This window comes from Lissotriton helveticus, chromosome 4_1, assembly GCF_964261635.1.
Source record: "Lissotriton helveticus chromosome 4_1, aLisHel1.1, whole genome shotgun sequence".
NCBI lineage: Eukaryota > Metazoa > Chordata > Amphibia > Caudata > Salamandridae > Lissotriton > Lissotriton helveticus.
The window spans coordinates 1,392,853,817-1,392,867,195 of NC_136063.1; the positions used below are offsets into that span (position 1 = coordinate 1,392,853,817).

Consider the following 13,379-nt stretch of genomic DNA (forward strand, 5'->3'; position numbering starts at 1 on the left):
ATGTTAGGTATGGCCTAGTCATGATTTTAGCAGACGTTTTTGGCGAAGACATCAGTTATCGCCCAAAACTAACGTATGCTAAAATGTGTGGGCCACCTTGTAAATATCGCGATGTGCAAGGTTGTACTGATGTGCAAGGTTGTACTGACCAGGTACACCCACTTTGCATCTCATTAGAGATGCAAAGGGAGGCGTCGGAAAAAAGGGTGCTAACATGCGCTAATGCATGTTCGCACCCTCTTGTAAATAGGGCGATATTTTAACTCCGCTTTTTGGCTTTAAAAGCCAAACAAGCGGAGATATGGCCTTTGTAAATATGCCCCCTAGTTGTATTTGCAGCATGTCTCTGGGACAATTAAAGCTGCAGCTCTCGTGTTCTAGGTGATTGTGGCAGCAGGGTGTCACATATGACTCAAACACCAACGTAAGGATGCATCCCAGAAGCCAATACAGTTAACAAAGCCAGTCTCAAATGTTTGACTCTTCACTAGAGGATGTTACTAGGAAGACTTTAAACAGCAACTATATTTGCCTCATCGTATATTCTATATCTTAATGGCAAATCATTTTTTCTTCTCACAATCAACTTCCTTATAGACTGCTGGATTGTAAACTATATACAGAGATGGTATGGAGCACAGTGGAGGACATTTACTAAGATTTTACACCGTGTTTGCACCACAGAAGTGATGCAAATCAGCGCAAATCTTTTTTTTCGGATTTACTTTCCAGAGCTAAACTTGTTTAGTGCTCGAAATAACGTGAAAGTAACACAACGCAATGCATAGCACTGCTTTGCATTACTTAGCAACAGAGGGAGCGTACCACGGGTGGAGCATGGGCGTCCCTATGCAACCACCCAAGGTTTCTGACATTAAACCCAATTTACTAAACAAAGTAGACAGGGATTAGCGTCAGAAAACTGCACCCTTTGATAGTAGGTACAAGGAAGGAAAAATTCTTTCATTTCTTCTTTGTTTTCCGACTTTGTAAGTGTGCTGCACCTGACAGCACACATACAAAGTTGGAAAAGGTGTGAAGTCAGTCTAAGCATGGTATTTTGTGCTGGAAGGGTACTTTTCCAGTACATGCTAGGCTCACGGTGACACCATTGGACCATGGTGCAAAAGTGTCTCCGTGACGTATGGCAGCTGATTTCAGTGCCGGTGCTAGGGAAACGGGAAGAGATTGCCATATTTTAGTAAATTTGGCGCTCTCATGCTCTCTCCTCCTCACGCAACTCAGCACAGCATTTACGGCTGCTGCACTGCGCAAGAACTTAGTAAATCTGGGCCAGTGTATTTTAATTAATGGACACACATCATGAGAAGTGCAGGTGTGGGCATTTCTGTAAAGTGTAGTGCTGTAATTTTTAATACAAAATATTCATGATACCAAGCAAACATTATTTTTAATCAAAATAACTCTAACGGGCTCAAGTCATATCCTGTATTATTTAAATCATTTTTAAAGAGAGTGTAGTAAATACAAAAACAGTTCATTTATATCTGGCATTAATAAAGCATAATTGCTTACTCTCAATAAATAGCAAAGTGTAGTTGACTATGTTTCACTTAGCAGGTATATTATGTTTACAATACAGGCTAGAATAAACTTTGGTCCTACATGTTGGACATCAAGACTTCCTCTCATGCTTTCCGAGAATTGATGTGAAATAATATACACATCATGCTTGTCCCTGATAGTGTTCATATTCTGAAATACTTTCTTAATACAAAATATTACCACTGGGGCATGTAACATGCATAGCTATATTCAGTTTTAATTAAGAATTGCTATACACATTGAAAGGTTGATTCATTTGGTTTTAATGTTAGGGTTTCACTTGTGCTTTTTAGAAGACAAAGACTATATTTTGTAACTTTGGTGTCACTTTCGTTTACCATTTATAAGGTTATTTTCTTTACCTAATAGGAATTGCCCGTAAAGCAGAAGATCTCACCCCTGACCAGCTTCAGAACGCTGTGAAGTAAGTTATGTTTTAAACTCCAACAGTTCCTCACTAAGCAATGTCAAATACAACTGATTTTGTATTTGTTTTAATAAATGTATCTTTGAGATCGTTTTTAAATATCTGTTTACAAGCAGCTGAACGCAGAGTAATGTATTTCATATAAATGTGATAATGTTCTGTTTTTACAATACCCAGACTTTCAGACTTATTATATTTCAGAAATCATCAGAGTGAGAATTTTCTTCCTTTCTTCTCACCAAAACAATTTTTATAGTTTCCTTCTGAAGGTCTAAACTGAAGTGGGCACCTTTGATCCTGATTCAAGTGCCCTCTACAATATGTGTAAAATGACTTGCAGGATAATATTGTCAGAAACACAGTGGGCCCTATTCACAGAACTAACTTAAGACAACATCCTAAACTTACTACCATTTTGGTATTCACAGTAGGCACTAATTTTGGTATTCACAGAAGGCACTTACTCATTGATGAGTTAGGTATAGATGCATCAAGCGAAATTGCGATAGCTGCGAAACAGCGATTGCGATTGCAATTTCCGCTCCCGCAATGCATCAAGTACAAAAGCAGCAAATAGCGAATTCGCAAAACAAAGAATCGCAAAACCATTTGGTAACCCCCATTGCGATTCCTTAACAGCGATTACCCACATTTTTTGCGAAATCAGTAGCGAAATCGCAATCAAATTGCGAATTCACTAATAAATCGCTATTCCCATTCATCATAAATCGCAAATTGCGAAAATACCCTAATTCTCTAAAAACGAGTCGCAATTTAAGGAGAAGCAAAACCAGGTGGTAAACATGAAGTCCAATTGTTTAAAAAAAAAAAAAAAGAGGCAAACAAGAAACAGGTGTTGGGTAAATCAAACACACTTAAGGAGACTCAGAAGGAGCATGAGGAAAGTCACAATGCCAGGTCTCTACATCGTGGCAAGGCGGCTGAGGCTCCAGGCTGCAGCCCAGAACCGACGCAGGATCCAGGAGCGCATCTTCCGGCTGCGGATTACACTCCTGGGCCAGACTGAAGAGGAGATCTACTCCAAATACAGACTCAATGGGGCTATGATAAAGAAGCTCATCAGAGACCTTGACCCCCTGATGCAGCACCCAACACAGAGGGCCAATGCCGTGCCCACCCATGTCCAGGTCCTGTGCTGCCTGCACCTCCTGGCCTCTGGCAGCTTCCAGGGGATAGTTGCAGTTGCAGGGGGTATATCACAGAGCACAATGTCACGCTGCCTACAGACATTCCTGGACGCCATGCTGAGCCGGATACACCACCACATCACCTTCCCAACAACCCAACAGGACTTAATGCAAACAAAACTGGACTTTTATCACACTGCCCATTTCCCCCATGTAATTGGCTGCATCGACTGCACCCACATTCACATCTGTCCACCCGCAGAGACCGAATACATGTACCGGAACCGAAAGTCATACCACTCCCTCAACATCCAGATGGTGTGCAATGCGAAGACCATCATCACAGACATTGTGGCCCAATACACGGGGAGCACGCATGATTCATTCATCTTCCGGCACAGCGGCATACACACTCGCTTGGACAGGGGTGATTTTGGCGAGGGACATCTTCTAGGTAAGTACACATACCCACATACAGTATGTTAAGACCATGTTGCTGCGCATAACAGGCACTGACCCTCTGCTCCTACCTTCAGGTGACAGCGCCTACGACCTCCGTGAATACCTCCTCACCCCGTACCTCAACCCTGCCACACCACAGGAACGGCGCTACAATGCTGCGCATATACACACCAGAAATGTGATAGAGCGGACATTTGGCATGTTAAAGAGTCGATTCCGCATACTCCACAAGGCTGGCGGGGCCCTCAAATACCGGACTGAGGTCTGCTGCCGCATCATGGCCGTGTGTGCCATACTCCACAATATTGCCACCAAGTGGAGGATACCTGTGGAGATGTCTGGTAATGAGTCGGAGGGGGACAACCTGCCACCTGCACATGTGCATCATGCACATGGGGAGACTCCTGCTGAAGGGCACAGGCGCCGCACCAACATCACACTGAACTATTTCTAGTGCACCCATACCCCTCACACAACACTGCACTCATGCATGCCACATGAATGAATGTCATGAGGAAGATTTGTGTTCAAAATAAATCTTTTGTTTAGTTAACAAACTCTCGATGTGCTTTAAATCGACAAACATATGTGCTACTGTATTGAGTCATACAGGCGCTTGTATCCTGAGCAGGCGTGCGTGGTTACCTCACCATGGCACTGCCTGAAATGTACAGTCACTTTTGCCTCCTGCCGGACGCACCCTGTCGCCTCTCAACCTCCACGTTGGGAGTGTCCTGCCGTGATTCAGCGTTGGGCCGGGAACTGCGGCGCCTTTCAGGTTGCACCGGCACAGACAGGCTGCATGGCCATGGCCGGGCGCCTGTTGGTTCTCCACAGCGGTGGTGACCTGCTCCAGGGCCCTTGCAACATCTTGGCAGCATTGTACCATCTGTATCTGCATGGACAGTGACCTGTGCGACAGCTGGGAAGTGGCGTTCCCAATAAGGTGGTTTGAGCGGGTGTAGGCAGATAGCCGTGTCAGCAGCTGGCGGTGGCGTCTGCGTGTGATGTCCTGCTGCGCCACCATCAGTTGGTTGCTCTCCTTGACAGCTGCGGTTAGCTCCTGCACACTCTCAGTGAGTTGATTAATGTTGCGTGCAGTTTTGTAGAGCTGCAGCTGCATTGCTGCCATGTGCTGTGCCTGCTTGCGGTGCACAGCAAGCATCCAAGCCTCAATACCAAGGCCTAGGTTATTTGCCTGTTGCTCCATGTCTGCTGGGGTGGCCACAGAGCGCTAATGCCTCAACCTGCTGCTTGCCTGGGACCGCACAGTGGCTGTGTGTCGTGTCTGCCTCCTGGGTGGTGGTGGGATCTGCTCCACTGGCATGCATGACGACTGGTGAGGTTGTGCTCCTCCTATGGCTGCAGGGGTGGCCCCGTGTGTTTGGGAAGGTGTTGGTCCAGGTGCTGGTGCATGTGCTGGTCCAGCTGCTGGTGCTGGTTGGCTCTCTCCCTCCCTCTCATCAGGAGTCTCCACAATGTGGAGTGTCTCGCTATCAGACGTCTCAGCATCTGCAGCACCTGTGATGTGAATGAGTGCATGATTAATGATATGATTCAGGCACCTGGAATGTAGCAACATGCATGCAGGCTAGCATTCCCTGACTAGCTTTAGGGGTATGTTTCACTTGACTATTCTGACTGTGTGCGGCCTCTCAGGGCACATTGTCACACTACAGGTCCCACAATGCAATTGGGCATTTGGGAGGGGCAGGGACTGCATTACTGGGGTTACAAATATGGCTTGCTCTGGGGGCATGGGCATTGTTAGGGGACGGGGTCACAGTTGCATGGCTCTTACCTTGTGATTGGTGTGTGGCACGGGAGGTGTCCAGTTGAGTGACCCCCACGCAGTCTGCAGGGTTGATGGTGTCCTCCACTAAGTCCTCCATTGGTGTGTTCCGAGGGACTGTGGAGTCTCCTCCTCCCGTGGCCAGTCTCTCCCCCAGTCTCTCCGCAATGCGCTCCTTGGCACGGCCTCTGAGGTTGTACCACCTCTTTTTGAGGTCATCGATTGACCGGTGTGTGACTCCAACGGCGTTTACCTTGGCCTTGATGCGCAGCCAGATGCGCCTTTTGGTTGCCTCGGGCACCTTCCGGGACAGCTTCCCAAAGAGCTGGTCATGCTCCCTGCTGACTCCCTCTATCAAGTACTCCAGTTCTTTTTCAGAGAACTTGATTTTGCGCTTCCTGGCTGTTTCACTTGGTCCTGTTGCTTCCTGGGACATTCTGAAATCAATGTGTATCCTGTATTGGGACTGCAGAGTGTGTCTCTTGGAGCTCAGTGCTCTGCCTCCTCCTCTATCCAGCTCTGTGATCCAAATGAAGCATGGAGCAGGCTACTTCCTGGTAGTGATGTCATCATTGTGCTCAAAATGCGACTTCCAGTTTTTGCGATCTCGCAATCTGCGAGATCGCTATTTGCGATTTCGGTATTTGCGAAATCGCAAATTGGGGTTGGGAAACAGCAGATTCTGCGATTTCATAGCGATTTTGGCAAATTCGCATATGGCGATTGCGGCCGGGTTGCGAATCAGAGTTATTTAGCGATTTTGGTGATGCATCCCATTCTGCGAATTCTGGATAGCAAATCGGTATTTTTCGCTATTTAGGATTCGCAGAGTGGGTGCTTCATGCATCTGGGGGTAAGTGCCTTCTGTGAATACAAAAATGAGTAAGTGCCTTCTGTAAATACCAAAATGAGTAAGTGCCTTCTGTGAATACAAACATGGTAGTACGTTTAGGATTTTGTCTTAAGTTAGTTCTGTGAATCAAGCCCAATATTTGGCTAAGCTATGACTGAGCCGTGGGAACCAACATAATTTTTTGGAAGATGCTCCATTACGGCTTTTTATTCAGTACCGAATTAAGTGGTACATGGGGCATACAGTGTACACTCTGTGTACACACATGCTACAGTAAACACCGTTCTGTGCCCAGTCTTTGCAATCAATTTCGAAGGTTCTACAAGTATATTTTTTTAGTCTAGCTAGGGATTCTGATGTAGGAATGGCAAAGGCAGAAAATATTTCAACTGTATTAGTATTAGCTGGTCGATTTTAGCAAAAAAAACTTTAGGAAATGTTTACTACCAATTCCAAATGAGTTATCATTGACCTTTTAGATGCAACTAAAATAAATTGCAATTTTTCTGTAGCAGATATAAAAATGTATTTTCCATTGTTACCATGGCACATACACTCTGCATTATTTATATAAACTGATGAAGAGAAAAAATTATTTCCAGTATGGATGCTGAATTGGTAAGTGTGGTGCTTAAGCCTTCTCAATGCAATCAATAATGTTGACTAGACAGGACAATGTTCAGAACATACATATCTCAAAGTGTTAGCACATTCATCAAAGCTTTACTGAAAGAGTCACCACCAGAGATGTCTGTTACACTCCCAAGAAGCTGAATACTTTTTCATACAAAGGAAAAATGCCACAGATGTCAAAGTCATGCGAATGAGCTGGTTCACGTATAATTCAGACATGGCCCTCTGCAAGGTTTTTGTACCATAATCTGTAAAGTATTGTTTCAACTGGCTAGAAATCCGTTCACAGTAAACCTAATAATTTGTCAAAGATGGAGATAATCAAGATGTGCCTAGATGCTAGTACCTCATGGTGGGAAGAAGTATTAAGAACAAAATTTATACTTACCATTGAGAAAGACTTGTGAAAGAAATTATAGTTTCAAACACTACTAGAAGGCCTCCTGAGGAAAGAAAAGACTGTGTGAGTGTTTGTGCATTTTTGATTGACTAACCCAAGGAGTCAAAACTCCCATGAATGTAAAAGTATTGTATTCATTGTTCCTTAACACTTTTGTTAGAATTGGGGTCTCTAGTTGGCAGTGGTTTGCACCCTGTCCAAGTAGGGATCCTCACTCTGGTCAGTGTAAGGGGATTACACAACTAAGATTATCCCTGCTCACCCCCTTGGATGCTTGGCACCAGCAGTCAGGCGTATCTCAGAGGCAATGTGTAACAGAGTAACCCAGTGAAAACACTACAAAAGGAGTCCACACCAGTTTAGCAAACTAACCAATATTTATCTGAATAAAACAAGACCAAAACGACAAAATTCCAACATCCACAAGTAAAGATATAACTTTTCAAAGTTTAATTCAGGTCAGTCCTTAGAAAACTATGGCAGCGTCACTTTTTGCACTATGTACCATGGATGCATCGAAATTCAAAGATGAAACAGGCGAAGGGGAGGAGAGGCGCTGGGAAAGCAAAGTGATGCATTGGTTCCTTACTCCCAGGGGAGGTGATGCATCTGTTCCTTACTGCCAGAGGAGGTGATGTGTTGGTTCCTTACTGATGTGCAAGGGAGGTGATGCGTTGGTTCCGTACTGTTTGGAAAGGTGGTGGGTCTGTTCCTTACTGGAAGGGTAGGTGATGCGTTGATCTCTGGAAATGCGGCCTCGGTTTCTTACTGCTAGGCAACGTCGATGAAGAAATCGGCATCCAGGGACGATGTGTCGAAAATCCAGTCACACTGCGTTGATTCCTCAGCGATAAAGCAGGTGCTGCATCGGGGTTGGAGCGTGTGTGACAGACTTTGGTGATGTGGAGCTTGAAACTCACGCTGCCCCAGTTCTTTTGATGCGCTGCAACAGAAAGCTGGGGCCTGAGGTGAAAGCTGTGGTTGATGCGCCAATCGGGAACCATGCTTCGGTTCTGGCAGAAACAATGTGTTGAAGTTTATAGTGATGCATCAATAAAAACAGACACTGGCAGTTGATGCATGGATTTTCTCCTTCAGTTCACTAAATTCCACTTTCACGGGCCCAAGGACTGGATTTGGTACCACTTGGCAAGTCAGGACTCTCGGCAGAAGAGCACAGGCACTGGTAGGTGAAGTCTTTGATGACCCTGAGACTTCTTAACAGGAGGCAAGCACACACAAGCCCTTGGAGAACCATGGAAAGCAGGATACATTTTCCCAAACACCCCATCACCCATGCCACACACAGTCAGCTCTAAGTCCATCCTAATATTCATGCATCTGCCCAAGAACGGAACAACATCCAGTTTCCCTTTCAGTTCCCCCATCCCACCACATTTCCCAATAGTAAGTCAAAACATGCTTGTCCCCAACAGAGTAGAGGTCTGTCCCCCACTCCCTGCAAACAATAAAGTCAATAGCTAGAAGGTATGGTAATTCAGATCGTGGAAGACAGCCAAACAGAACTCCCCCCCACTCCCCCCTATCAAGTACCTCTAGCAAAGATACCTACCAACGGGGCTACTCGGATCACCGTACCTCTCTCCTGTCCACTCATGAGAGAACTAACACAGTGCTGCCACCTGTCAAGATCACATTACGTAGGACTCCCAACAGGCCCCCGGTTCCAGCAGCAAGCATGTAACACGATCAGTTCATACGAGTCTCTTCGCTGTCATGAGGATCACCTCTGGCTTGGGCCGAAAGGATCTAGTATGGAGTCCACCTCAGAGTCGAAAGTGAAACTGGAGGCCTCCGGGTTGGGCACCACCGTTGAGTTCTGTGAATCACGGATGGTCGCCACAGCTGCCACCACCCTGGCTCTCTCCGATCTTGTCTGTGACAATGAGGGGCGGCTGCCCAGCGATGAAGTTGCTTGTCACTGTCACCTATGTCTCCAACTGCCTATGGGCTGCCAAGTCCCCTCTCCTCTGACTGCAACTCCCTTACGTTCCAGCCATTGTTCGGCTACTCCCGGAGACATGAAGAAATGTGTTGAGTTGTGTTTGATTGACTGCAGCTTCGCCGGGTATAGGAGTGTGTATTGAAGGCTCAGTGTTCTAAGTTTCATCTGCACCTCAAGGAAAGAGCTCCTGTGTCTTTGGAGCTGTAGTGCACAATCAGGGAAGACGTGAACCATATTGCCTTCTTTGGTCCAGGGGCAGTGGGTCCTGGAAATAAGTAAAATCCGGTCCTGATCCCAAAGGTTTAACTGTCTGGCAACCATTGGGTACAGAGTCCCCCAGGGCCAGAGGGTGGCCTTTCCATGAAAAACAAGGTAGAAGGGGCACCATTGTAAATGTTAGTGATGAACAACTGTTACTGGAAGAGCTCTGCCGATTGTCCCTCAGTTTTCTTGTGAAGGCTCGTTATCTGGATATTACTGTGGCCACTAGCGCCCCACCAGTAGCGCTGCTCATGTGGGGTCATCACCATCAACCTCTGCACTGCCTAGCGAGTCTCCAACATCTTGGGTGAGACCGTGCTGACTGGTGTCTCTGCGCTGAGGCAGAGCCACTGAGACATTCTCATAACCACCACTCTCTGGCGGCTCCTGGAGACTTCTCCCGACATATGAGTGCCACGGGGGTTCTGAGGGCTGCTGAATCACTGCCGGGAGCGGGATCAGTCGGCGGAGCTCCGAGAAGAAAGACTCACAGCATCTTCGACTCATCTTTTTTCAGTGTATCAATCGTTTAACCCACTGTGTAAGTATAGGGGCTCTAGCCGACTTTGAGATCATTGCTGTGCATCTTTAGCAATAATTAATGCCAGGTCTAAAAACCTGGTGGGCATTAAGCCTAGTTGCCGTATTTTGAGTATTATAACCCTGTTTGTGCCCATTGCTTCTTCCATATTTAATGTCATCTTCTCAAAAAATTCAGCAATAATCAAGGCTACCCTGACCATGTGGTAGAAATCTGTTTTCGACTTTTCCCATCTGCAGCAAGAGGCAGGTGGATACATGTTTATGACTTGGGTATGTCCCATGTAGGAAGTTAAACTGTAGGAGTTTAAACCTTAAATTCCTGGAAATTATATGAGAGTAACTTTCAAGTAACTGCAGGTCTCCTTCATTAAAGTCTGATCCCACTTCAGCTGACCATTTCTCCCGCAAGTTGGGTATGTAGAATTTAGTTTTCTGAATAAGTGCTCTGTAAATTAGTGTCACTGCCTTCCTCCCTTTTTGTATGGGTTGTAATAACTACAATATATTTTGTGTTGGCGGGATTCACCCCATAACAAGTGTGTCAACTTTTTCACCATGTGTCTATAACTTCCCTTTTAGTACTCTTTAATCTTGTATCATGTCCAAGAATGTTTGTAGGGCTCTCGAGTTGTAAAGGTTGCTTATAAAGAGACTCCCAGTGTATACCCGGTATGTCATCTAGCGCCCTGCACACCATATAGGATATGAATAGGAACACTCGAAGCATATGCTATATTGGTGTTTGTCCTAAAACATTGCACACAGCCATGTTAGTCTATTCTTCATAGTCAGGACAACTCTCTGTGTAGGTTTCAGGAGCATGTTCACTATTGAATATAGCAGGACTGCCCCCATCCTTTATTTCACTTCTGTGTGGAAATGGGGGGCAACACTGTGCAGTTAGGTAGTAGGGTACATAATCAGGAAGTCCCGAGTCTTCCTCTGAGATAGAGAACCAACGTTTAGGCAGAGCTTCTCTACGTATTTCACTTCTCCTGCTAAAGCAGACTGGTGTTCAGTTGCTTAAATATTTCACTAGGAAGTGTCACTGGCAAGTTGGTTAAGTGATATAGCACATATGGTAGAACCAACATTATTGTTAACACTATCCTCCCTATAACTGAGCTGGGTGAAGTTTTCCAGAAAGGAATGTTACTCTAAAGCAGAGGTCTTCAAACTTTTGTAGGTTGAGCCCCCCAGCTCGATGTTTTTAGCTGTTGGCCCCCCCCCCAACACCTGACAGATATTTCTGCAATCTGGTACACTACATAATTGTCCGCCTCGCGCATATCCTGGGCCATATCCATCAAATAATGTTCAACATAATAAGAGTGTTTAATAAAGTGCAGGTTTGTGAGTGGGTAGGCTGAAATGACAGATTATTACATAGCTCAAAACACCATTTTCCTAGATAAAATGTGCGCAAATTGTTTTTACTAGGATGCTTTGTTTTACACATGACATTGATTGATAACACCACCAACATAAATATGACGGGTGTGCCTGTTTTTCGCCACAGACGGTCAATCTGTGGATGGATTATTGCAACTGCCATCCTCAGGTAGTGTCCACATTCAGGGGCAGATTTACAAGGAAGTGCCGCAGCGTGGCACCGCAAACACTTTGGCTGCGCCATGCTGCGGCACTTCCGAAACACAGGGATGCAACATATTTACAAGAATATGACGCATCTCTGTGTTTCCCCCTGCGCTGGCGCACAAACTGCAGCCATGCCCCCTCCCACATTTCCTCCTTCTCCATGAATTCCCTCACTACCACTCACCAACGATGCACCTCATCTCTCTTTATTTTGTTATAGCGCTACTCATTGTTTACTCACACTCAGTTCTGTGATCTGCATGGTACACATTCTATGAAGCAGGCACATTAACCCTCTGTGCTGTGTGGGTGGCAGGAGTGCTCATGTGTGCGCAGTGAGCCATGCGACAGTTTGCGAGTAGGGTAAGAGGTGTGACTGCAGGGTGAGCGAGGTGACCATATGAATTTGGTTGCAGATATAAGTGCAGAGTGGGACGAAATAATGTATAGTTAGTGGTGGGCTTATTTGAGTGAGATTGCAGATGGAGTAGTGAGGGGGACAGGTGAGTGAAGTGTCACTTGACCGCAGGTTGAGTAGTGTGCTTGTGTGATTGCAGGGTGAGGTACAGGGTGAACATTGCAAGTGCATTGTGAGTGCAGAGTGATCACTGTGAGTGCAGGGTAAGTGGGTGAATGGTGAGTGCATTGGGATCATTGTGAGTGCAGGGTGAGCGTGAAAGTGAAGGGCAAGAATGAGAAGCGAGTTGTCTGAATGCAAGGTGCATTCCCAGACACTTGAAGTAACTCAGCATGTTATTGACGGCAGCGTAGGGTTTCAAATGTGTTAAACTATTGCTAATATGGCAGTAACCAGGGATCAGGGTTGAGGAAATAAATAATGTGGTGATCCTGCAACAAACTCCCAGTCTTGTGATTAGGGTTGACAGCTTATTATTTTGATGTCCCAGGCGGTACAAAAATAAGCAGTCACCTAAAGCTGTTTTGTCAGTACTTGTCCATGCATACTTTGAACAGCAAATAGAAATAGAAATAACTTTTACTTGTGTTCCAGGGCTGCTTGAATAATCTATGGCTGATAATAAAAGGGTTTTTGTGGAGAGTTTGCACACACCATATTTGAACACAGTAAACAAAGAATAATCAAGTTTCACTTAGTGAATGCTTGCAACCCAGTTAGAAGGGGATGTACGTCGTTACAACGCAATGTTTTACATCGCAGTACTTTACGATGCATGTTTTACAACGCAAGTCGTTATCACGACTTGCGTTGTTGGGGGCTGGATAGTGAATAGTTTAATTTACTATTCCGACTCCAGTCCCCGTGGATAGTAGGGAAGGAGTTGGATAGTAAATTAAACTATTTACTATCCTGGAGCGCCCCCCAGCGCAATTCGTTGTTACAACTTGCGTTGTAAAAGTTGCGTCGTAAGGGAACTGCGGTGTAAAAACCGCGTTGTAAAGGATGTTCCCCGTTAGAAGGTAGCCAGCCTATTGAACTAACTCAATACTTATGGTGTAAAACCACCAGTATACCAGATCCACAGACAAAAAATACTCTATGTTATCTTCACATTAGTAATCAGCAAAATATCACAATATCTTCTGTTAGTTTAAACATTATTTTTTATAATGTAGCAAAATCGTTTTTCTTGTATTTTTCAAATCAAAGATAACATTCAGGATTTTTTAGCTGTGCATCCGGTATACTGGTGATAATAAAAGGGAAAGTGCAGTCTGCAAAAGAACACATGGCTGGCTGGCATTTTTG

At 45.3% G+C, this 13,379-nt stretch overlaps 1 protein-coding gene across 4 annotated transcripts in view; it reads left to right on the forward strand.

The window, feature by feature from the left end:
- MBOAT1 (membrane bound glycerophospholipid O-acyltransferase 1) overlaps window positions 1-13,379 on the forward strand; it is a 473,424-nt gene that overhangs the window by 317,246 nt on the left and 142,799 nt on the right. For all 4 annotated transcript variants that reach the window (XM_078687935.1, XM_078687934.1, XM_078687937.1 and 1 more), the window contains one exon: window positions 1,936-1,990. In XM_078687935.1, coding sequence (XP_078544061.1) covers window positions 1,936-1,990 — 55 coding nt within the window. The remainder of the gene's footprint in view (window positions 1-1,935; window positions 1,991-13,379) is intronic.